Below are 27,136 nucleotides of genomic sequence, written 5' to 3' on the forward strand. Positions count from 1 at the left end.
ATTGATAGCCATTGCTAACCAGATGAAATGAAACATTATTCATGTGAAAAAAATAAATAAATTTCAATGGACTTATAGAAAAAATGAAACATTATTCACGTGAAAAATAAAAATAAAAAATGGACATATAGTTATTTTACTTTTTACCATCAAAATAATAGCCACCGCTAGCTAGATGAAATGAAACATTCTTCATGTGAAAAATTTTGTAATTTTTATCGCGTTGACCTAACCCACATGATAAGCAAGTCGGGTTTATGTGTCAACTATTTTTTTACTTCAGCCCTAGTAGATCCAACATAAATTTTAATAGGTCTACGTCCCAAAATTTAGGACTGATTCTTAAATGGGTCGGTTTCGAGCTGATTCTTAAATGGGTCGGTTTCGAGCCCGCCCCCCCATTTGAACCGCTTGGCTGTTCCACGCCTCAGGTGTATGTGAAAATGAATGGTTGGTTTCAAAAGCACTTCTCAGCTGTCCACAAGAAATTATACATGAATGGCCCACCCGACAAATGGACCAGCTTCATTTTTAATGCTGTGTTCCTCTGTGTGAGGATCACACCATCAGATGTCTCACAGAAATCATGCTAGCATGCGTGTTGCATGCAATGGAGAGGGGTTGGGGCACGTCCATAGTGTAACGACAAGTATTTCCACTTCTTTTGAGAGAGAGCTCTCACTTTTTTTAAATATTGATCTGTTCTTATGTCCATATAAAATTTTCTGATGCAACATTTTCCTTGCAAAATCTACATCTTAGATTCCATCAATCCAAACAGGTTGAGTGTGAAGTAATAACCACAATCCAATTGAATGGTGCATTCAAACACACCCTTCACAATAAAATAACTTCGTGATTTATTTATCTTTCACTTCTATTTACATATCCCAGTACATAGCACATTACCAAATTTGAAGTCTCCAAGCCATGTCTGCTCTTTGCTCTTTCGTTCCGGTTGCTTCTTTGTTTTCCATTCCCATTGTGTGCATGACTGTTGTATACCGGAGGTCATCTTTTTTTGGATTTTTCATTCAATCCGTTCTTTCAACCATGTCCAGATCCTTGAAAATCTCTCCATCTGTAATTTCATGCTCGCGTTAGTTCGAGCCTTGGCCTGGGCCGGTGTTTCATCCACATCGGTTGCTTGCCCTGTAATCACACTTCAATGTTAATGCACAATTTTTTTTTCTTTTACTATTATTTTCCATTTGGGTTATGTTTGGACGCACGAGTGAATTTGACTCGAGAACTTCAGTTTAATTAAAAGGCAATGGTGATGCTTCCTGGCATTCATAACAAGTAGCCATGAATTGCATAAATGCTAAGTACAATTTCATCATTTCCACTTTAGTTTACTACAATTACGATTCAATTTGATAGTGCATCCAGACACACCCCTGGGTTCTATATATATATATATATATATATATATATATATATATATATATATATATATATATATATATATATATTTGAAGTTATTCATTTACTACACTGGAATAGCTGGTGTATCATCAATAAGCCACTATTCTTGCCTTGAGGCATCTTTGGTTGCATCAAATTAAGAAATATCATGAAATTTGGACCAAATTAGACTGACTAATCATGAAATTTCATAATAATCGTGCAACCAAATACACCATTGACAGTGGTGGTGTAATATTTCAGATGTTGAGGTGGAATCAACAACCACTGGAAGGCTGTATACACTGAAAAAAGGTGTAGATTATCCAGTGGGATTAACAGTTACAAAAAGACTATACACACTGAACATGGTGTATAGCATCCACACCTGAGCATCCTCGTTTCTATATATTGGTAGTAAGAACAGAGATGCCCTTTCTTCAAAAATTGCAGTGACCCAAACAACAAATTATAATTCAGTAACATAAGGTAACATACAAATCTCGAGCCGAAAATTTGGATATAACATTCGTGCTTTCAGATTGTATGAGTGGGGCCCATGGTTCTGTCATCCAAACCATTGATGCATGGATGACCCATGCATCAAAATCTCCAGACGGGAAAAAAAAAACTTAATTCTTCAATAGGTGGCCAGGAAAGAGACATGCTCACATCCAACCTTTTGGATGATAAGTTGCTGTCCACCCAGTGATTAACTTCCAACCTATCACATGTACTGTCGATATCCAGCTGAGAGGTTGGTCCCACCATGAGGATCACCTTGTGCAAAATTCAGCAGCATCCACTCATTAGGTAGGCCACACCATAGTAAATAATGAATAGCCACTTATTAGATAACAAAATACAAGTGTGGTCCACCAGAAGAGTGGATGGGGCCGATTTTTACATGAGGTGAATTTCTCCCTAGAAAATAGGCAGTTGATAAAGAAAATACAGCAAATGGTTCACATTCAACAAGGCCAAAATATTCTACATCTATGATCATTGAATTTGGGGAGCTTTCACTGCAAGGGCCATCCATTTAAAGGACCATCATATCCACAGTTGGATAATTGAATGATGGGCCCAGGCTCTCAGCCAGAGCATAGTATAATGACCATAGCATTACCTTGATGGTGATGATGTTGTTGCTGCTGTTGTTTTGATTGCTTGTTGAAGGATTTTGCTGCCATGAAGACATCAGAGGGTCTTTCCCACCCTCCTCCAAAAACACCATGTCCCTGCTTGCGTTGGGGTTGGATGAGGAATTCAAGCAATGGCAGCTCTTCCCTGTCCACCCAATGGATGCAATTCACCGGACATGAATCGACCGACACCTGTCATCCATACATACATTGTCGGGTTTCCTCATCATCCATCTAGCAGGAGGATTATACACCAAGCAACATGCATCTGTGCAGCAATCAGGCATTGACAATCACACACAGGCTACATTCTGCAGAGTCTAGTTTAATCGCTTACACCAAAGCTTTAGTGTAAGTGCTATTGAGAAAAAGTCTGGTGCAGATCAGACAGTTTACACATACGGGGACCACCTCATCGAACCAATCAGTTGTGGGGCCCATCAGCTCAGCTGCTGGTGGGCCCCTACATGACAGCCTTCTGATTAAGGTTGAATCATTTCTAAGCTTTCTTAGACATAAAGATTATGTAGGAGAATACTAGATCAGTCCTGATAAGTCAAAGTAAAGTTCAATACATTCAAATTAAAATCTGCATTCAGTGACATGAAATCTGAAAATCCAAGAAGTTTATACCATATCTAGAGCTTATTACATGTAATTCGAAAAGCCCATTTCATAAAATTAGCCAATCATGCATAATACACACATGGACTTAGGTATGCTAGATCTCATACAAACGCTTTTAGAACAAGCCTAACACACAAAAGCAATGTGTGGGGCCCACCATGATGTTTTAATGATATCCATCTATCCATCAGGTGAGTCCCGTCTATCCTTGGAACCTAAAACTCAGGTTGATCCAAAACACAGGTGGGTTTTAGAGGTTTTACGCATGATTTTACATGGCTAGGTTTACAGGAGTGTGGAATGGCTTGATTTTCTGGGTGTTCATTCATCCTTGTTGGATTCATCTCATGAACAGATTAGAAGTCATATGCAAAGCACAGTGGGCCATGTACAATCTGAAAGGTTTTTAAGGCGAGCGTTCCCATCCCAACTGTTCCATGCTGTGGCCCACTTGACCTTTTGGACCAATCTGATTTTTGGGTGCCAAGGAGAATAGGAGGCAGAAATGGTGGTTAGATCAGATGACATTAAAACATCATGGTGGGCCCCACAGGTTGATTTGTATGTTAAGCGTAATGTACAAACATGTGTATTAGATCCAGCCTCTCCACTGATATGCATATGCTTGCATACATATGGATACATGAGAATGTGTACATATGTATGGATGATGCATGCATGCTTGAAGGATAACAAGTACCTCGATTTTCTTTTCGTCGTCTCCGAACTGAACTTCGACACGCGCGCATCCAAGAGCTTCATCCATCATGAATGTATTGCCGGCGTGATGCACACACTCTCTGCAGCCTGCAACCAATCCATAAAGATGGTATTGATTAAAAAGAAAAGAAAAGAAAAAAAAAAAAGAAGCGTTAAATGGGACCATTTTTGTTATCTGATCAAGGCCCATTTACAGACTCAAAGGCACATTTCAAGTGATATTTCAGCAGGGTGCTACAACTACAATGGCGTACGTGGAAGCCAGTTTAAGCCGAACACATTGTGGGCCCCCATCAGAGCATAGCCTGAAAATCACACTGATTGGACAATCATGACTGTCCAATTGGTGACCATGTATGAGAAATGTTAAAGAAAAAAAAAGGTTTTATATATATATATATATATATATATCCATTTTTTAGGTAGCATGTTGGGACATGTGGATCACCTATGCATGCATTTTCATCAACAAACAGAGCTTGGGATCTTAGGGGCCCATTCCATGAACTGTAAGGCGTGCCGGAAAAATTACTTCCAATCCCTTCTTTCCTTTTGCCTGTGGAAACATCATATTTTCTTCTCAACTCATCTCTCATCAAGACATGATAGGCCTCATTCAGCTTTAGAGTGTGTTCATGGCCCTGAAAAAATGGAAGTATGGTCAACTGCCGGGTGAAATGGTGTTGGCTAACAAAACAAAGTTGGGGGTTTGAACTGGATCGGGTCAAAACTCGTCCTGTTTTGAGTCGAGTCGTGAGTCACCCGCGTTGGGGGTTTGAACTGGATCGGGTCAATTCAATCCGAGTCGTTAATCCATGATTATAGTCATTTCACATGTAGATGATATTTGGGTCATTGAAACTGTTCAAAAGATGAAATGTACATCATAATCTATAAGAACTATTCAATCAGTGGGCCGATTGTGGATCATCACCACCATTAAAAAAAAAAAGTTGAAAATTCAGTCCATCCATAATGGACCCCACCTGCCAAAATCACTAAACTGACAAAGTATGAAACTAACACAATGAAAAGAGATCTCAGAAAAAACATGTAAATAATCACAAATCTCAAAGAAATCAACGGTGAGAACTGAGAGCTAAGCTAATAAATAAGTAAAAAAAAAAAAACAGAAGAAGAAGTAAAGAGAAGTGCAATAACTAGATGAGGAACCTAGTTTTATTTGGAGACTTCAATAGTCCAGTCGATTGACCTGGACAGCCATTTTAACGGGCTACAACAAAAATAAAAAATAAAAAAAATCACACCAATCAGATGATCTGATCCATCCATAAGCTGTCCTTTCTTACATAGGCATCCATTCTCCAAGCCATAGATGGAACTGTTAGGACTGTTCGGGAGAAGTGATTCTTTAGAACACAGGGAGATGCATGACAGGCTTCAACAAACAGATGGTCAGAATGCTCAAATGGACATTTCTTTTTACCATAAATACTCTTGACCGTCCATTTCTAAAGGTTAATGATCAGATGGTTAGAATTGTCCGACGGTGTGATTTTTGTGTGGCAGTCCAAGGAATGTATGATGGACCTAACCAACAGTCCATATTGGCCAATTGGACCATCCAAGTGCTCCGATGAAGCTACTGGCATTAAAAATTCCAGCTCCTTAAAAGGAATGGATCATTTCACTAAACAGAGAGGATGTTGGTCTTTCTAAGAACATGGAAGTATTTGTAAAAGGAAAAAAAAAACAATAAAATAAAATTCTGACCATTTGGCCTGCAATATCTGGGTGATATTTCTTTTGCAGTTTTCTATAGGCTTCCTTGATTTCTTGAGAAGTTGAATCAACAGAAACTCCAAGCAACTGATAGTAATCCCTTCTTCTTTCTTCTTTCCTCGTGTTTCCAATGCAACATCTTATTCCAAAACGTCTCTGCCTCAAACTAAAATACATGCAAGCAAACATAAGACCGGCTCTTAGTAACATATTTTACATAACAGTACGTTTGGTTGCACCAAATATCATGAAATTTCATGATATCTTGCACCAATTTAGACTGATTAATCACAAAACATCATGATATTTGTTGCAACCGAACGCATGCTAAATTAAAACTCCAATTCCAATAAATTCTTGAATTTCTTTAGCACTCACTGACATAAATTCAAGAAAGAGATGATTTACACCTTGAAGTTGATCTGTTTGGATTGAATCTGTGGTGAATTTGGAGGCTTTTGGTGGCAAAAATGGGTGCATTGAGGTGGTGTAATTTGCCAATCTTTTGTGTTTAGAGGTAGAGATGAGTTTTGTAAAGATGATGAAATTTCATGATATCTTGAACCAGATTAGGCTGATTAATCATGAAATATCATGATATTTGGTGCAACCAAACACACCCTAAATTAAAACTCTAATTCTAAAAAAAAAAATGAATTTCTTTATAATCCATTAACATAATTTCAAGGAATAGATGATTTATACCTTGAAATGGGTCTGCTTGGCTTGTATCTGTAGTGAATTTTGAAACTTTTGGTGGCGAAAATGGATGCATTGAGGTGGTGCAATTTGCCGATTTTTCTTCGGTTTTGCGTTGGAGATGAGTATCATAAAGATGATGAAATTTAATGATATCTTGCACCAAATTAGGCTGATTAATCATGAAATATCATGATATTTGGTGTAACCTAACACACCATAAATTAGAAGTCTAATTATAAGAAATTTTAGAATTTCTTTATAATCCATTAACATAAATTCAAGAAATAGATAATTTATACCTTGAAATGGGTCTGTTTGAGTTGAATCTGTAGTGACTTTGGGAAGCTTTTGGTGGCAAAAAAAGAATGCATTGAGGTGGTGCAATTTGCCAATTTTTTGGGTTTTGTGGTGAAGATGAGTATACTAAATATGATGAAATTTCATGATATCATGCACCGAATTAGGCTGATTTATCATGAAATATCATGATATTTGGTGCAACCAAACACACCCTGAATTAGAACTCTAATTATGAGAAAATTTTGAATTTCTTTAGAATCCATTAACATAAATTCAAGAAATAGATGATTTATACCTTGAAATGGGTCTGTTTGGATTGAATCTGTGCTGAATTTGGGAAGCTTTGGGTAGTGACAATGGATGCATTGAAGGGGTGCAATTTGCCATTTTTTCGAGTCATGCTGCAGAGAGGAGCATTGTAAAGATATTTGTAGTACTAGCTTTCAGTTGGACCGCAACTACTGTGATAGTTCATCACCATTTTAAAAATGGTGGTGAATCATAATCTGATGCTTATTTACGGCTATCCAGACCATCTAAATTGTGGGTCACGTTATGGATGGAGCATATCTTGAAAATAAATTGATCGTGCTATACTAAAATTTTATTTTATAGCCATCAAATGAATGGTTAAAAATAAAAAAGTGAGCTGTCCAAATTTCAAGGACAAATCGGATGGTTATTACCATCTTTTCAATGCAATGTTATACTTTATCGAATATTGGAAGTGGTTTGGACGTTGTGGATCACCTCACAATTATGGAAAGTATACTGTGGAAGAGACGTTACCATCTTTTAAATGGTGGTAAACTGGAATCTGCCGTGTGACGTATTTTATTTTCTAAAGAGGGATTAGATATTTGAGAAAAACTCTTTTACTCTGGTGGAGTGTGGTGGCTGATATGCGGGAGCTAATAATTTGTATGTGGTACATTAACCGTCCAGGCTATGAGGCCCGGATTCGATGAATAATAATTAATGAAATGAACTAAATAGCAGGTTTCCAGATGTCTAATGGACGGTTGAGATGAAAAATAGAGAACGGCCTAACTTAGAAAAGTAGTCTCTACGAATCCGAGTTGAGAAATTTTCAACCAATCTCATTTTGTTACTGCTACGTATCAACAGTGGGTCACACGGTTTGGACGGTTCGATTTGAGTTAATATATGAGACGATGCTAATTTTCCAAGTGCATGCGTATCAAGCACCTTTCTCATTGAGAGCATTAAATAACCTGTAGATATTTTTTGTTCCATGGTAGGCGCCTTTGTTGACATCTACGGCCCAAATCTTGCAGAGGACTAGACTCATCATCAGGTGGCCCCACACATCGTCACTTAACATGGACGGTTGGTTATCCTCTTTTGGAGCGTATTGTAGCTGGCGTGTCCGGGCAGTAGGCGGATTGCCCGGAGACCCGATCATTCTGTGGTGCCCACCGCAATGCATGCGTTTTATCCACACCGTTCATCCATTTTAGAAGATCATTTCAAGGCATGAGACCAAAATTGACGCATATCTAAAGCTCAACGGACCACACCATAGGAAACGGTGGGGATTAAATACTGCTGAAAACTATTTGGATGCCACAAAAGTTTCGGATCGAGCTGATATTTGTGTTTGCCCTCTGTCCATGTCTGCATGACCTTACGAACTAGGGATGCACATTGAACTAGTAGAACCGTGAAATTGGACCGGAGCTGACCAAATGGGCCGGTTCTAAGGTGCAACGGTTCAGTTCCGTCCCAAAAATCAAAGAATCGAATACACCGGTTCGATTCTCAATTCGAGGATATGTAGAATCGAACCGTACTGTAGATCTAAACTGCGAAATTGAACCTGAAACTGTATCAAGAACTGAACTTATATTTAAAAAAAAAAACTAACATCCTAACCCCTAGTTACACTGACCGTCCGACCCAATTGCGGCTGCCCTCTCTCTCACTCTCCTTTCTCTCACTGGTCCTCTCTCTGGTTCCCTCTCTTGTCGGTCTTCTCTCTCTTTGGCTAGTCCTCGCCTTAGAGCCATGAAACCGTTTCAGTTTTAATGGTCCGGTTCCGATTTAGTTTTAGGGTGTTAACGGTCCGGTTCCGGATATCCTAGAACGGTTAGAAACGGTTCGGTCCTGATTTCACCTCAGAACTGAACCTAACTGACCCATGTGCACCCCTATTACGAACATGTTGGATCGAAAAATTCACATCATGGTGGGCCATTTAAAGGTTTCAACGGTGGGTGTCATTATCCCCCACCGTTTCCTGTTGTGTGGCCCACTAGAGCTCTAGATCTTCGTCATTGTTTAGCTAATGCGACAAAATGATCTGGTAAACGGATGAACGGCCCCACAGAATCGGGTCACTGGCTGTACCCGTGGTGACCGGGGTCTACAGGCAATCCACGTCCAGCCCTTCCCAGTTCCCAACGAGCGCGAGTTGGGTAGTAAACCCGCCCGTTCTTAACTATGAACGGACAGAGCCTCCGATGGTCCAACGTAACGTATGTATTTCATCCACACTGTCCATACATTTTCCCACATCATTTTAATGTGAAGTACCAATAATTAGAGAGTTATAAACTCAAATGTACCACAAAATGAGGATTAAACATCTACCGTTGAAACATTTCGAGGTCCACAGAAGTTTTGGATCAAGCTAATAGGTTTTTTTTTAACCTTCATCGATGGCTATTTGATCTTATTAAAAGGTTGGATGGAAATTAATCATCAAGGTGGGTCCTGGGAAGGTTTCAACGGTGGATGCTATTTTCACTACTGCTTCCTTTAGTGTGGTCCACTTGAGCCTTTGATATACCTCATTTTTGTCCCTGTATCCCAAATTAATATGGAAAAATGGATGGACGGTATGATAAAATCCATATATCACGGTAGCCGCTCAGAGGCCCTGTCCGTCGCTTCCTACGTACACGCGGGGTAGTACCCAATCCACGTTCCATCCCAACTTGTTCTGGACTCCCATGTTAGTTCACCACAATTTCAGAAAATGGTGGTGACTCGTCGTCTTCATACATGGCACCGAAGCAAGGCTATCCAGACCATCCGATCTGTGAGTCCCATGTTGTATGAAACATATATCTAAATTCACACTGTAAGGCAATCCTAAACATCTAATTAATGTCCATGAAATGGATGGTTGAAATTTCAATTGTGAGTGCTCCAAACTCGATGGTTAATATTTATTTCTCAGTTAATTTTTTGGTCAGAGATTTTGACGGTTTAGATTTCTCTACAACTATACCATGTGTACGGTTGAATAGTCACCAACAAAGTGCCTGCATATCATCCATCCCGAGTATTAAAAATAGAAAAGCTTTGATATTTGAGAAATTTCCTACTGTACAACCAGTATATGGCCCAAAACCTTTTTAAGCCCATTTCTTTTTAGCTGCCCAGATTACTCTCCAGGCGTACGGATAGCCCTGCTTTTCAAAAAAGCGACATATGGTAGTGGGTGGTTCGCTATAGCTACGGATTATACCGTAGCTAGCAGCCAGTGCCAAAAATAAGTTCCCAGTGGGATAGCAAGTCGGGGTCGGGTTAGGCTGTTTTATGGATGGAAGGCGTGAATATAGTCACATACATCACAATGGGCCGCACAGTTAGGTCCCACCTACCTTAATGTCATGGATCCCACCACACTGCTCAAACAGAAGTGTCCACTGATTCTATTTTTTACCAAATAAAAAAACATTTAGAATTTAAGAGCAGATAAGTGTTTTGATTAGCTATCAATAATTCATCTTGTTATGATGATCATGGCCATGGGTTTAGTAACAAGTTCTCCAGCAAATGATTGAATTGTGTTTGGATTTACAGGTGAATTCAATTGAGAACAATCATTTTAACTAAGAAGGAATGACAGGAAGTGGCCTTCAAATTGCGATTTTGCAAATCCAACTTGAAAATAACACAAGGACTCATTTGACGTACGTAGTAGAATTTAAATACTGGAATTTAGTAAGTTTTACAACATGAAAAATTAAGTGGAATTTATTAATCGAATATATGTATTATATCCAATTCATTTCATGCATTTCACAGTCAATTCCCTTCACCTCATGGTCAATTCAATTCATTTTACGATCAATTTCCTTCACTTCACGGTCAATTCCCTTCATTTCATAGTCAATTCCGGCGATTCCGCTTCACTTCACGGTCAATTCAATTCACTTCATGGTCAATTCCCTTCACTTCACGGTCAATTCCGTGCATTTCACGGTCAATTCCATTGACTTCAAGGTCAATTTCATGCATTGCACTCTATTCACTCCCTTACACTTAAATACACGTCCGAACTCATCCCTGCCATCCCTATTCCCTCAAATACACGTCCGAACTCATCTCTTCCATCCCTATTCCTTCTTTTCACCCATTTTCTTCATTAAATCTCTATCTTACTATCACATTACATCTTCCATTTCCATTCTACTCAAGGCTACCTGAAATGCATCAAAATGACTGTGAAGTGCATCGAATTGACCGTGAAGTGAAGGGAATTGAACGTGAAATGCATCGAATTGACCGTGAAGTGAAGGAAAATGACCGTGAAATGCATGGAATTGACCGTGAAGTGGAGGGAATTGACCGTGAAATGCATGGAATTGACCGTGAAGTGAAGGGAAATGACCGTGAAATGCATGGAATTGACCGTGAAGTGATGCGGATTCGCCTAAATTGACCGTGAAATGCATGGAATTGACCATGAAGTAAAGGGGAATTGACCGTGGAATGCATCGAATTGACCATGAAGTGAAGGGAAATGATCGTGAAATGCATGGAATTAACCGTGAAGTGAAGCGGATTCGTCGAAATTGACTGTGAAATGCATGAAAATGACCGTGAAGGGAATTGACCGTGAAATGCATGGAATTAACCGTGAAGTGAAGCAGATTCGCCTAGACCGTACAAAAACTGTGATGAGTTGGATTGTTCTCAACCGGTGGTGTAATCTTTTGGCTGTGGCTTATTGGAAAGATCATCTAAGAACTAGACAGTCAAAGCAAACCAATCAAGGGTTTATGGCCCGTTTGATTTACTATAACTATTATAAATTAGAGGTAAATGGGTAATAATTTTTCTTCATGCGTGTTTGGAATGGAGGTTAGAATGGTGGTGGAATTTCACCTCGAAAACCAAAATTCAAACTAGTCCAAGCCAAAACCTTGTGGGCCCACCTTGGTGTATGAGTTATATATCCATGTTGTTCATTCATTTGTTTTTATGATTTAAGATCATGGACCCAAACATGAAGTAGATCCAAAGCTCAAGTGGGCCACGTAATAGAAAACAGTGGAGATTCCACTTCACTTCACGGTCATTTCCATACATTTCACGATCAATTCCCTTCACTTCACGGTCATTTCCATGCATTTCACGGTCAATTCCCTTCACTTCACGATCAATTCCATGCATTTCACGGTCAATTCCATGCATTTCATGATCAATTCCGGCGATTCCCCTTCACTTCAAGTCAATTCCATGCATTTCACAGTCAATTGTCTTTACTTCACGGTCAATTCAATGCATTTCACTGTCAATTCCCTTCACTTTATGGTCAATTCCATGCATTTCACTGTCAATCCCAGCGATTCCCCTTCACTTCACGATCATTTCCATGCATTTCACGGTAAATTCCCTTCACTTCACGGTCAATCCCATTTCATTTCACGGTCAATTTCATGCATTTAACGGTCAATTTCCTTCATTTCATAGTCAATTCAATGCATTTCACGGTCAATTCCCTTCACTTCACGGTCCATTCCATGCATTTCACGGTCATTTTTAGCGATTCCCCTTCACTTCACGGTCAATTCCATGCATTTCATGGTCATTTTCGGTGACTCTCCTTCACTTCACAGTCAATTCCATGCATTTTACGGCCAATTCCCTTCACTTCATGGTCAATTCCATGCATTTCACGGTCAATTCCCTTCACTTCATGGTCCATTCCATGCATTTCACGGTCATTTTCGACGATTACCCTTCACTTCACGGTCAATTTCATGCACTTCACGGTCAATTCCCTTCACTTCATGGTCAATTCCATTCATTTCACGGTCATTTTTGGCGATTCCCCTTCACTTCACAGTCAATTCCATCATTTCATGGTCATTTTCAGCGATTCCCCTTCACGGTTAATTCCATGCATTTAATGGTCATTTTCGGCGATTCCCCTTCACTTCATGGTCAATTCCATGCATTTCACAGTCAATTCCCTTCACTTCAGGGTCAATTCCATGCATTTCATGGTCAATTCCCTTCACTTCACGGTTAATTTCATGCATTTCACGGTCAATTCCCTTTACTTCACAGTCAATTCCATGCATTTCAATTTCATTTTCGGCGATTCCCCTTTACTTCACGGTCAATTTCATGCATTTCGCAGTCAATTCCCTTTACTTTACGGTCAATTCAATGCATTTCACGGTCAATTCGCTTCACTTCACGGTCATTTCCATACATTTCTTGGTCAATTGACCAAGAAATGTATGGAAATGACCGTGAAATGAATTGAATTGACTTGATCGTGAAGGGGAATCGTTGTAATTGACCATGATATGCATGGAATTGACCGTGAAGTGAAGGGAATTGACCGCAAAATGCATGGAATTGGCCATGAAGTGAAGAGAATTGACCGTGAAATGAATTGAGTTGACCATGAAGTGAATGAAATTGACCGTGAAGTGAATGAAATGAATGAAATTGACTGCGAATTGATTGAAATTGACCATGAAGTGAATGAAATGGATTTTTGACCATCGACTTGATGAAATCTTGGAAAATAACTAGGTTGGTTGGCTAAAGTAGCTTTTCCTACCCCAAAATCATCTGTGGTACGTCAAGTAACTAATTTTGGTTTAGAAGATATTCTTGTTAGAGAAAAATGTAGGTAGAATAAAACTTTTATATGCTTATATATACATATTTATATAAATATGTATCAGAGAAAAATGTAGGTAGAATAAATTTTTGCATTAAAAAAAGGAAAAAAGTGCATAGCACGATGGTTATGGCTACAGTTATAATCCGTAGCCATATTTAACACAGCTCTAACTCGGTCGACCCCAACTAGGCCTAACTCAATAGGTAGATAGGATGTTGGGGTTGACCTGGTTAACCCGGTCAACAGGGTCAGTGGGACAGTGACTCGGGGTTGACCGGGTTGACCTGAATTTCTTTTATATGGCACTGCGGTTATGGCTACAGTTATAATCCATAGATATAGGGTCCTGCTCTTCTTCTTCTTTTTTTTCCCTGTTGTAATCCCACTGCTTTTTGTGGGTCCTATTATAACGTATGTGTTATATCCAAACCGTCCATCTATTTGGCGAACTCTTATTAAGGTTGAGACGAAAAATAAGATAGATCTAGCTATCAAGTGGACCACACTGTAAAAGGCAGTGGAGGATTGAACGTCTACCATTGAAACCCTTTTAGGGGTCATAGAAGTTTTAGATCATTATGAAATTTGTTTTTCCTCTTCATCCATGTCTTTGTGACCTTATGAATAGATTGGATGGAAAATAAATGTTATGGTGGGCCCTGTAAAAGTTTTAATGGCGAAAATCAATTTTCCGCTGCTCTGTGGTGTGGTCCAGTTGACCTTTGGATATGATTTTTTTTTTTTTGACAATGCTCCGAAATGATCCCGAAATATGGATGAACGTTGTGGATATAATAAATACATAACTGTGGGGCCCACGTAACTTTGATCGCTTTTGAACCATTCATACAACTCAGAGTTCGAGGAGCATCAGCGCTCGTCTTCGAGCACCAGGCGATCCACCTCCGGAAGGAAAGCAGGGGCATTTTCGACATGAGAAATGGGGTCGTACGTTGGGGCTTATTCTTGGGAGGTAAAAAGTAGAGCTGGGCATTTCATACCCGAACCAGTGGATCCGGCCCGATCAGACCCGATCCGACCCGATTCGAACAGAACCGATGGTCAGGATCAGTTAGGATCGGGTAGCGTAATCCAGATCCGAATTATTTTCGGGTCGAATCCGGATAAGCCCTGTTCCGAACCGACCCGATCCGATTGGATCCGATTCGGACCGACCCGATCTGGACCGTATATTTTAGTGTGTGTGTGTGTGTACTTTTATTGCCTAGGCTTTATGTTCGGCGCCAAAAAATCCCACCCAATGCACACCTGAGCCCGTCAACTTTATCTCTCTGTCTCTCTCTATATCTATGATTCTCTCTATATTTGTCTCTCTATTTTTATTGAAGAAGAAGGCTAGCTAGATATCCTGTAGATCAAATCATTTTCTTTTTGCCGTTGGGTTTTGGAGCTTGGATTTCTCTGTTGGAAGAGAGAAAGAGGGAAAGAGAAAGCGGACTGCGGACAGACATGGAGGCCGTTGGGTTTTGGAGCTTAGATTTCTCTGTTGGAAGAGAAAAAGAAGGAAAGAGAAAGTGGATTGCGGACAGACATGGAGAATGCGCGAATATCTGGACAGACATGGAGACAAAAAATAAACGGCAGAAACTAGTGGGAGATGAGACAAATCATGAGGTATATTTTATATCCAAACCGTTCATTCATTTGGCGATATCATTTCAAGGCTTGAGACAAAAAAAAAAAGATAGATCTAACCATAAACTGGACTACACTGCAAAAACTAGTGGGAGATTGAACATCTACTATTGAAACCCTTTTCAGGGTCACAGAAGTTTTGGATAATACGAAATTGGTTTTTCCTCTTCATTCAGGTACGTGTGACCTTAATGAAATTTATTTTTCCTTTTCAATTGGGTACTTGTGACCTTATAAACAGATTGGATGTAAAATAAACATTATGGTGGGCCTACAAATTTTTTAACGGTGAAAATCATTATCTCTGCCACTATTTATGGTGTGGTCCAGATGATCTTTGGATATGATTCATTTTTTGGATAATGCTCTAAAATGATCTCTAAAAATAGATGAACGGTGTAGATATAATAAATACATCACTGTGGGGCCCATGTAACTTTGATCTCCTTTGAACCATTCTAACAACTTAGAGCTTGAGGAGCGTCCGTGCTGTCTTCGCACGACACGTGCCTAGAGCAGCTAGACAGCTGGTGGTAGTTACGGGCTAGATACAGCATACAGACAACTTTACTTTTATAAAGATTCTTTGAGAAGTTATGTACGGGTGTAAAGGTTCTTTAAGAAGTTATATATATTTTTTTCTCTTCGAGTAAACCATGTGGGGCCCATCTTGAACTTTTTCGTTGATCCACACCGTCCATCAGTTTTTTCAGATCATTTTAGGGGTTGATGCTAAATTTTAGGTATATTCAATAATCAAGTAAATCGCACCAAAGAAGACTGATAATAATGATTTCCACACCGTTGAAAGAAATGAACGAACCGAATTTTACCAAATCCGATCCGACTCGGTTTTCTTGACCAAGTCGGACTCGGATCAATTCAGGCTAGTAGGAGTTTGAATCGGTTCAGGTTAGATGGCCCGGACTCGGTCTCGGATCGGATCAGATTCGGGTCAGGCCTTACAAATTTCGAACCGAGTTGAGTTGGACCCAATCCGATCCAACTCGGTCCGATGCCCAACTCTACTAAAAAGTAAGTGGGCTTAAAAAGGTTGGTGGGCCATATATGCCGTACAGTTGGAAATTTCTCTAAGAATAGAAATTTGCGTCTTGATATCTGGGCCACAAAGTTTCCCATCTCTCTCCATCCAAACCGTCCACGATCTAAGATCCTGACACTCTCATTTAGCCTGTGGAATTCGGCTACTGACCGTTTTCTTTCTAGCAACCCATTTTATTGGCAGAGGTGGCTAGGAACCGTCTTGTCGGGCTATTCCCAATCCACCATGGACCCACAACTTGGATGGTCGGGATAACCATACACATGTATGGTAGACGGTAAACGGTGGCAAACATACATGATACAGAGACCGTCGTTCCGCGTTCAAATTTGGAAGGGAAAAACATTGATATTCCCGCCTGTTCGGAAGAGGGAGAGAGGGAGAGAGACCGATGAGGGTAGAGAAAAGTATCCGTTGGAAACGGAGAAGTATCCGTTGGCGCCTTCCAGCTGGCTGTGACCGTTGTGTTGATATGGGTTTGAAACGGGCGCGGATTAGGTAATCCGTTGGAAACGGAGAAGTATCCGTTGGCGCCTTCCAGCTGGCTGTGACCGTTGGAAACGGAGAAGTATCCGTTGGCGCCTTCCAGCTGGCTGTGACCGTTGTGTTGATATGGGTTTGAAACGGGCGCGGATTAGGTACTCCCCCCCGCCAGTTCCGAGCTCGGGACAGGCGGACGATCCGAGGGCAACTGAGGGTCCACCGTGACGTTTGAAATTTTCACCGTCCATCCATTTTTCCATATCATTTTAAATTATTAAGACAAAAATGGAGAATGTTAAAGGCTTAAATGAACTACAAGGTGGGGATTAAATTCCTACCGTTGAAAAATTCTTAGGGACCGCAGAAGTTTTGGATCAAGGTGAACAGGCGGGGTAAGTACCTGATCCGCGCCCGTTTGAAACTGTACGCCGATTTTCGGCGAAAGCCTTTGGCAGGAAGTTCCTGCGCAAAGATTCTGTGTGGGGCCCACTTAGATGTTTGTGAGAAATCTAAACCCTCTATCCATTTTTTAAGCTCAATTTATGAGGTTCAACCAAAACCGAGGAGGATCCAAAACTCGATTGGGCCACACCACAAGAAACAGTGGAGATTTAGTGACCACCGCTGAAACATTTATATGGCCATAAAAGTTTTTTAACGGTATAATTTTTTGGTGCTTTCACTTTATCTGAGTGAAAATGACCTTATAAACGGTTTAGATGACATATAAACAGGAAGGTGGAGCCTAGGAAGGTTTCAATGGTAGGCATTCGTTTCCCCATTGTTTCATCTCCTATGGCCCACTTTAGTTTTGGATCCTCCTCATTTTTGGTAGCATGTCTTAAAATGAGGTAGAAAAACGGATGGATGGGTTTGATTTCTCACAAACATCGCAGTAGGCCCACCCAGGATCCTCACGCAGGTACTATACCTTGGCGGGAAATCCGCGTCCTTTGAAACCTGCGCGGTACTACCCCGCATGTCCGGAGCTCGGGGCAGCGGAGGCTCCGAGGCCACCGAGGGGCCACCGTGATGTATGACTCTTATCCGCACCGTACATCCCTCTTTTCATATCATTCTATGGCATAGGACCCAAAATAACGCATATCCGATTCTCAAGAGGACCACACCATAGGAAGCAGCGGTGCTAAAAGCGCTCACCACCGTTGAAATCTTCTTAGGGCCCTCTTTGTATTTTATTTTTCATCCAATCCCTTGATATGTTCATATACATCAGGATGAAGTTAAAAAAAATAAAATCATGTTGATACGAAACTTCTGTAGTCACTAAGAATTTTTCAACGGTAGAAATTTAATATCCACTATGTGGCCCATTTAGGAATTTTATCTTCTGTATTTTTGGGATAATATTCCAAAATAATATGGAAAAATGGATGGATAGTGTGGATAAAGTTCATACAATACAGTATCCCCTGTAGGAGCCTCCCCTGTCCCCAGGTGGCGGTAATACCTAATCCACGCGCAAGTTTGAATTACGCGGATTTCCTGCTAAAGCTTTCGCAGCTGCGTTGGAAACCGAGGTGGAGCCCACCGTGGTGTTTGTAAGGAATCCACTCCGTCCATCCGTTTTCTTAGCTCATTTTCGACTATCAAACCAAAATTTAGCAGGATTCAAGACTCAAGTGTGCCGTACTAAAAGAGAAGGTGGTTAGGAAATTTCAAACCGTTGAAAGCTTCCTGGGTCGACAGTGATGTTCACATGCCATCTATACCGTTCATAACCTCATTCCTACCGGGATTAGCTGAAAACATGGATATTAAAATGATTCAAAACTTCTGTGGCCCCACGAATATTTCAACTGTGGACGTTCAATTCTCACGTCATTGGCCCACTTAAGCAATGGATCCGGTTCATTTATTCTATAATAACCTAAAAATAACACAAAAAACGGATGAACGGGGTGGATTTCTCATAAACATCGCAGTGGGCCCCACCTGGATTCCCAAGCGCAGGAACTTCCTGCGAAAGGCTTCCGCAAGAAAACCGCGTCCAGTTTCAAACCCATAACAACGTAACGGTAACATCCAGGCGCCAGCTGGAAGGCGCCAGCATACAGTTCGAATTTCACCGGATACTTCTCTCGGCCCCCATCGTTCTCTCTCCCTCTCTCCCTCTCTCGACCCTCTCTCTCTCTCTCTCTCTTTCTCTCTCTGCACTCTGCCCCGATTCCCTTCCCTATCTCACAAACCCCCCAAAAAAATCCTAGATCTCTCCTTGGATACAGAGAGGGAAAATCAAAGATGTATTGTTTCGTAAGGAAATGGATAGGGAGAAGTATGAGCATGTTCTTGAAGCGTGTTCTCTGAAGAAAGACTTGGAGATTCTATCAGAAGTATGTTTTATTTTTTCCTCTGGATTTTGTTATATTTTCACATTACATCCCTGAAATTAACAAGTAGTCCAATATATTTGAGAAAATTTTAGAACCAGTTCTTTTGGTTTGATCCTGTTTCATTTACCTTCTTTTGGTGATCTTAGAACCAGTTCTAAAACCCAGACCCAACTCCTGGCTGTACGATCGGATTGGTTTTGGACAGGAACCTAACGGCTAGATTTGATGAAAAATCAATGATTAGAAAACCCTAAGAAGCTTTTCTAACCTTCTTTCTGAATGATTCACCGTTCAAGTAAACCTATCTCTCGGTGATTGGAATTTCACTAATTGTGTCCCACTTCAGATGGGCCATTTCACCGGTGGAAATCCTTACTGTCTGAATGCTTGGATGCGTGAATCAACGGTTAGAATGATGTTGTACTTGATGATCATATTCGATCATTTGCATAACCCAATATGGCCAAGTTACAGTGTGGAAATCACAAACGCCAGACAAATCCTACTTAACATATTAGAGTTTTGCAAATGGACATAAGTGTTTTCATAGATCAAGTGAGGAGAAACTGAAGCTTGTATAAATCACACTCACACACACGGACGCACCTGATTGGTTGGTAGGGCTGTCAATCCTCACCATTCAATTGTGAATAGGCCCCATCTTGCTTGGTCATGGATGAGCTTTGTAATTATAGCTTAATTTATTTTACGATATCTGTTTTTCTTTTCCATAGGGGACCTTTGTGCATGTACAGCCATTCATCCTCCATGCCCCCTTGGCAAGAGATGGTTAACTGCTTCCAAAGGTGACGGAGTTCCCTACTTAGTCACAATTATGTAGTTGTAATTAAGCAAATCCGACATGGAAGTCATGGAGCCAATATCCCAGTTTTTGGGCTATCCCCTGTCCAGATGGACACTCATATCAGTTCTGATAAATCTGAAGCAAATCTGGGCAAATGCATAAAAACAAAAAAACAAAATCAGGGCAGCACCCTCACCCGTGAGCCACACATCTACATTTGAGTATGGACTGTTGAACTATTTCTTTTCCTTTTCTTTTTGAAAGATGAAGATGGATTCTTAAAGGATAAGCTCACTTGTATATTGCCATTGCATTGTATGTTTAACTGCTGATGTATATTTGTTATGGATTTCATTACAATACTCCTGCTAGACTGTTGTTGGGATTTCATTGCAGTACTCTTGCTGGTGTGATCAGTAAGAGCAGAGGACTCAAACCCGACCCATTTATCACATGGTTTGGGTTTGGGTCGGTCTTGAGTCAGGTCTTGGTTGAATATAGAAATTACAACTGAGTTTTCACATGAGTAATGTTCCAAATGATCTAATTGCTGCTGACTATCAACTAACAATTACTACCCATATATATCTAATTCAATTGCATTTGGATCTTGCAATAACCAAGCCGGCCAAACGGCATTGGCCTACTGTAGGTTCGAATTTGAAGCTTCAAATGATTGCTACAAGACCTTAGATGTGATCGCCATGTTTCGTTCTCAAGGTTTGATCTGTTACTGTTTCTCATCTTTTATACATTAGTGGAAAGTTTCTATAACTCAAAGTTGTGGTTGTTGAAGTGGAATATTGGTCCATTGGATGTGCCCCATATGGTTCGTGATCTGCACTTTGCTGCAACACTTGATTGAAGTCTTGGCGGGCTGCAAACGACGACACCCACATCGAATTTCTTCCAATGCTCAGCAATGGAGCTGAAAATCACTAAAAATAGAGCAGGAAAAATATTCGGTAGTCCATTCAGACTAATGAAGCAGAAACAACCTAATTGTAATTAACCTTCCTCAGCATTCATATTGAGGAACCATGCTCCAAATTGCAATTGCATTACTTTCAAGTTGGATTTGAAAAGAATCTATCTGTAATTTGAGGGCTACTTTCTCATCATGAATACTAGGAAATTGGGATTTCATTACAATACTGTTTTTGTCAAAGGTATTTTGTTTTGCCATTTGTATCTAAATGTGAATTCGTTTCTTGTTTTCGTTGTCATTTTGTCATTTGTCGTTTCTTCAGTTCCTGTTTCAATTTCTAAAAAAGCATCTTTTAGTTGATGGTTTGTAATTGCCTTGAATTAGCACCATTTATCCTGCTGAGATTTGTTTTTCCTTTCGTCATGCTCAATAATGTATTTAGACTCAAACTGTCCTTGTAGGGAACCTTTTGGAGAATTGAATTCCATTGTGGGGGGCAAAAGCTAATCATTCTTGTAAGCTAAATCTCATCCTGTGCACACTGTACTAATTTATCTTTACCTTTCATGGTTGCTTAAATGCTCTAGAATTAAGTTTGACAATTGGGCTTCTACCCATGTTTGCATGTGTGGACACATTGGAAGTAATCACACAAACTATTTTAATCCTTGATGTGATGATCAGGTGTCATTTGATCAGGCATGGTACTATTTCTTTTGGATCCGGATCAAACTATTTGTCTTCTTGGTTTCTCTCAACAAATTGTGAAGAGAATAAAAGCTTGTTGGGTTTTTTTTTTGGTAGGTTTTTATAATAATTTTTTTTGATACATAGGTTTTTATAATATTAATGCTAACATATTGGCATGTGTGCATGTCTTGCTTTTTAGACATTTGAATCCTGTAATCGCGACTGGGGCATTAATCATATTGGCATGTGTGCATGTCTTGCTTTTTAGACATTTGAATCTTGTAATCGCGACTGGGGCATTGATCATTTCATCGTCACTTTATTTTCTCCTCAAGGTTTTGTTACTTTTGTATCAACCTTTATCATTGTTTCCTTGATGAAGAAAATAAAATTTTTCATAAATGTTGGTTGAAAGAAAGGAGCTGAGTTTGTCACTCTTTTCTCACTCGTTTCATAAAGGAGGAGGACATGTTCTAGGGTGAGAAAAGCCAACACAATCATAAAAGAAAGGAATGATTTTTGATATGGGTTTTGTTTTTCATTGGATTAATGAACGTTTTTCAACCTTTTCTTTGATGGCTTTTCTTTGTAGGATCATACCGAAGACTCTCATGTGCAAAGAAGTAAGTAGATATGCCTTTCTTCTCTTGCTTCTTTCAACTATTCTCATTTTCTTATGCTGCTGAAAGATGTTCTTTAATGGCAGATTACAGGAGAAACAGAAGGAGAGGTGAAACCAGTGGCCAGCATGCATCAAAGGAAGGCAAAGATGTCCCGCCATTCTGATGCTCTCATCGCATTACTAGGTTCTATTCTTCTTCTCTTAATAACCCATTTAATTAGATTCCTATCTTATTTCCTTTCCTATTTCCGGTGGGTATGGAACCTTAGAAGAGCTCTTGGAAGTCATCACCTGGGCTCAGCTAGGAATCCATAATAAACCCATAAGCAATCTCTACTAACAGAAAATCACATACACGCAACATAGAAATACTTGTATCTTGAAGATGGGATATCTGTATGTATGTGTAGGTGGGTCTTCTTAGATAGAAGATATGATCACCTGGGCTCAGCTAGGAATCCATAATAAACCCGTAAGCAATCTCTACTAACAGAAAATCACATACACGTAACATAGAAATACTTGTATCTTGAAGATGGGATATCTGTATGTATGTGTAGGTGGGTCTTCTTAGATAGAAGATATGATTTACATGCTCGCTACTGTATAATGTTCATGAACAAGATTTCCATCTTAACAAATATATAATTATTTTTGCAAAAAGAAAAAAGTGAACTAAAAAAAGGATATGGTTTTTTTTTTAAAATTTTTATTGCTGCTATTTATACTCTGAATCATTGCAGAAGGATGTTAGAGGGGTGATGCCTGACATGTACGACTTCAACAATGACATTTGGTTGTGCCACTCCTTTGGAGGCCAATGCTACAATTTGATAGCATTTGTAAATTGCAGCTGATTCCTTTTTATATAAATCTAATGAAATGATTGAATTCTGATTAACCTATCTGATTAACAACAACCTGCTATTAATGTGCTGAAAGAAATTCAAGTGTTCCTTGATGCCAACCCTTTGGAGATCATTACAATCTTCATAGAAGATTATGTCACATCACCTCAAGGCCTAACTAAGTATTCAATGCCGCCGGCCTTAGGAAATTTTGGTTTCTGGTATCAGGGATGCCTAAAAATGGGCAAGATTGGCCCATCATCGATGATATGATTAGTAAGAACTAGCGTTTGTTGGTATTCACCTCAAAATCAGCCAAGGAGGCTTTTGAAGGCATTGCCTATGAGTGGAGATACGTTGTAGAAAACCAATGTAAGCCCTGTTTTCTCTGCTTTCATAAATGTATATCCCATGCAGATCTTGCAGTGGAACTATCATAGATAGATGGATGATTTTTAAATTTTTTTTTTTTTTTAATGTAGAAATTTAGTACATGCTTTGCTAAGCCCACATGCATCCATCACTGATGTTATAGCCGTGCATAACATGGGCCCTGCCGGGTAGATGATGTGGCCTGAGAATCAGGCTTGTACACTCATTGGGCAGGCCACGTGCTTTAGTTGGATGTGGACTCCTGGTAATTCTTTTAAAATGTTCATTGTTCTTTTTTTAAATGTGTGTTCCACTTGACGAGTGAACTGGCGTGATTTTCGGGCCTGGCTATTTATTAGCGTGGACCGCTTGACGCATGCTCTAATGCTTTCTGCAGGTTGGCGAATGTGGCCTCATGAGGAGGTCTGCACTGTTAATGAAATTTAGTAAAAATATAAAATTTCTGTGTTTTCTCCTTGAATCAATTTGCTTTTGGAGATAAAATGAAATTGATATAAAATACATCAAAATAGGAAGCATTGTCCAATTTAAATTTCTGATGCATAGGAGTATAAACATGTGAAGCTATCGCTGATTCTCTTTTTATTGGTTTGGGTGATTGGGCTGAAACTGCAGATGGTGACAGTTGGATGAAGGCGAGTTCTTATCCTAATCGTGCGGAATCATCTCCCAAGAACACAACAACAAGATCCCTTGTTTTAGAGAACTATTTCCCTGACAATCCTAATTTAGCGACAGCAAATAAGGACAACTCAGCTCCACTTACTAGCATGACTGGTACATGTCATGAAGCAGCAGGAAAATGATGGCCCAACTTCATTGCTGTCGATTTCTACAAGGTAATGCATGAGATCTCACTTTCATTAAAGATGGAAATGGAAACATGATAAAGAATTGTGTTTCTTTTATATGCATTTGGGTCTTTGTTCATGGTTTTTTATATATATATATATATATTTTAATTTTATTATTTTTAAATTCTTTAGTACATGTGCCTATTTGTATGTGGATCTTGTGTTGCAGAGAAGTGATGGAGGGGGAGCCCCACAAGCCCCATCGGATAATCCTAGCCATCCGTTTTTTCTTTCTTTCTTTCTTTCTTTTTGGACTTTTGACTATAAAAACTTGTATGCTTTGGGATGAGTCACTGTTTGCCTAGTTGGTTTCAATTGTTGTTGAATTGCACACTGAAACCGAGTTTTAAGAATCTTGCTTCTAGCTGAGGTGAAACAGTATAAGAACCATAGACTAGGTCTGTCTTGATACATGTAAGAGTATTTTAGAAGTTTCAATGTTTTTTGTTGACTCCTGACTCACTTGATAGTTTATACTACCAGATGTATTGTAGATTGTTTTTTTCTCTCCATTTTACTCTTCGAATGCAGTGGTTATTAATCACTGGTTATTTTCCTAGGCCCATTCCAGATAGTAAATCACTGTCTTATGCCTAACTTTTCAATCATTTCCTATTGGTTCATATTTTTTGAGTTAAGCATTTCTGCTGGCTAGGTCGATGCTAGGCCTTTTTATTGGCTATGCGCTTGCAAGTAATTTCAGAGAATTACCAAATTCTCTGACAATCACACTATATTTTTTCCGGGTGCAATCTGCAGGCAGAAGCACTCAGTTAAACAAATGGGGCCCTATTCTTACTAATAATTGCTGCCATACTTCTAAGCTTTGGAGAAGGTTCTGGCAGGGATTCTAGTGGCACTAACCCAGATCAAGTTCTCTTTCATGGAATCATTCCTATTTTAGTTGCTTCTGTGCTCTCTGGTCTGGCTTCTTCTCTCCATCAGTGGGCTTCTCAGGTTAGACTCCTTTACATTCCTCCATTTTCTCCATTTTCTTCTATCCTTTCTATATTGTTTCCTTTTGGTGCAGGTGAAGAAACACAACTCATGCTTAATGACTGTGGAAATGTCTATAGTTGGAAGCCTGTCAGTGGGCTTCTTCTCTCTGTCAGTGGGCTTCTCAGGTTAGACTCCTTTACATTCCTCCATTTTCTCCATTTTCTCCATTTTCTTCTATCCTTTCTATATTGTTTCCTTTTGGTGCAGGTGAAGAAACACAGCTCATGCTTCATGACTGTGGAAATGTCTATAGTTGGAACCTGTGCTTATTGGCAAGTATGTCTAAGTCTTCAGATGGAGAAGCCATCAGATAGCATGGGTTTTTTCATGGTTGGACCGCATTGACTGTGGTAATTGTCTCCTCTATCTGATTTTCTCCTTGAAATACTATTTGATCCTTGGCCCAGGGATACTTACTGTATAAGCCTTGAATTTGTACAAGTGGGGCCTGTGGTTCAGTCTTTGAGACCATTGCTATGATGGGACGCACAGTGGATGGACCATGCCCCAAATATAGCAAGATTGGGAAGACCCACCAACCCAAATTTGGCATTTTCTGTTGAATTTAGATTGCCACTCTAGTTCTTTCTTAGCCATCTATCTGAGGACACTACATGCTTAGACCAAGGATCATATGATTTCTTAATTTTCCGGTGCATTTAGGGGTCATTTGGATGCCTGGAAGTTTTATTAGTTGTCAAGGGTTTACAGGCAACCCCACTTAAAGGTGGTGTTTGGACAGAAAATTTCACCTGTAAGCGAGTTACAAGCTGTAAGTCACTCACAACTTTTTTAGTGCATTTGAAATCCTAAGCAAAAGAAGTGATTTCACTTGTATGCAACTTACACCTGAAACTCACTCTCAAGCGTAATGTCTTTCTGGTTTGCGTTTTCTTCATTTTCAACCGCATGATAGATTATGCTTGCCTCTCATATGTTAATTTAAAACTTTTAAAATCAATCTATCTGTCACTTCAATCGCCCAGTTACTTTTAGCTGTACGTGGGCTATGTTTTCATCATGTGCTCTTACATTGTCTTGCTTGAACATGTGTCTCCACTCCTCAAGCTTCATTCTGAATTCCTTCACATCGCTAGAATTTGGCTGATTAAAAAAAGTCAGTCATTATAATGCACACAGCATTACAGCCAGATTTTCTGGATTTTGCTGAATAATAATAAGATTCTTTGGAAGATATTGAGAAGAGAGTCAAAAGCACAGGAAAAAAATAAAAATAATCATATAATATATGAGAATCATCCCACAATCATATCTTTCAGTAAAGGCAGTGAGAAAACTCCTTAGAAATGGAAGCTGAGAGAATAAAACAAACAGAATAGAAGAGATGGAAAGATTTCCAATTCAGACAAATTTAAAGCACTTTCAAGAAGAAAATTAGTGGTTGCTTGAAAATAGAAAAAGAGTATGCATAATGCAACATGAGTACACAACACATGATATGTACCATTAGATTATAATTCCAACTAAAAATTATAAAAACATATGCTCATTGTGAAGATTTACAGAAAGGTTCTGTTTTGTTATCATTTCTTACTCAAAAATTTTAGATTTCATAGTAATAGGTTGCATCTGTCCTGACTTACTAGTTTGATTGAAATTCTGAACTTTCTGCTTCTTTGTATTTAATGATTCATTGTGAATTTTGTTTGAAATTTTATCTCCTTTGTCCACTATATGAATTTTCAATTTTCCTCACAACATCAGATCTTCACTTATACGAGAAGAAATCAATTTTCCGATACATGCTTTTGTTTTCAGGAGTAACATGGCATGGAAGAATCTACTAACACTATTTAATGGAAATTCTAATACTAACATCTAATTGGGTTGTTGTTGACACATGCAGTTTTTAATCTGACCACAACTTGTTTGTGT

General features: G+C 39.4%; 1 protein-coding gene and 1 pseudogene across 1 annotated transcript; one reads left to right on the forward strand and one right to left on the reverse strand.

Moving 5' to 3' along the window:
* Window positions 1–789: 789 nt before the first annotated feature.
* LOC131237862 (chaperone protein dnaJ C76, chloroplastic-like) lies at window positions 790–7,097 on the reverse strand. Its single transcript, XM_058235890.1, has 6 exons — window positions 6,940–7,097; window positions 5,634–5,808; window positions 4,348–4,540; window positions 3,880–3,986; window positions 2,537–2,744; window positions 790–1,152 (listed from the first exon to the last, which is right to left on the reverse strand). Exons 1-6 carry the CDS (start codon window positions 7,029–7,031, stop codon window positions 1,031–1,033), a joined length of 897 nt encoding a protein of 298 aa, XP_058091873.1. The 5' UTR covers window positions 7,032–7,097; the 3' UTR covers window positions 790–1,030.
* Window positions 7,098–22,681: 15,584 nt separating this feature from the next.
* LOC131228169 (PI-PLC X domain-containing protein At5g67130-like) lies at window positions 22,682–25,554 on the forward strand (annotated as a pseudogene).
* Window positions 25,555–27,136: the final 1,582 nt, after the last annotated feature.

This window comes from Magnolia sinica, chromosome 2 (assembly GCF_029962835.1).
Source record: "Magnolia sinica isolate HGM2019 chromosome 2, MsV1, whole genome shotgun sequence".
NCBI classification, from domain to species: domain Eukaryota; kingdom Viridiplantae; phylum Streptophyta; class Magnoliopsida; order Magnoliales; family Magnoliaceae; genus Magnolia; species Magnolia sinica.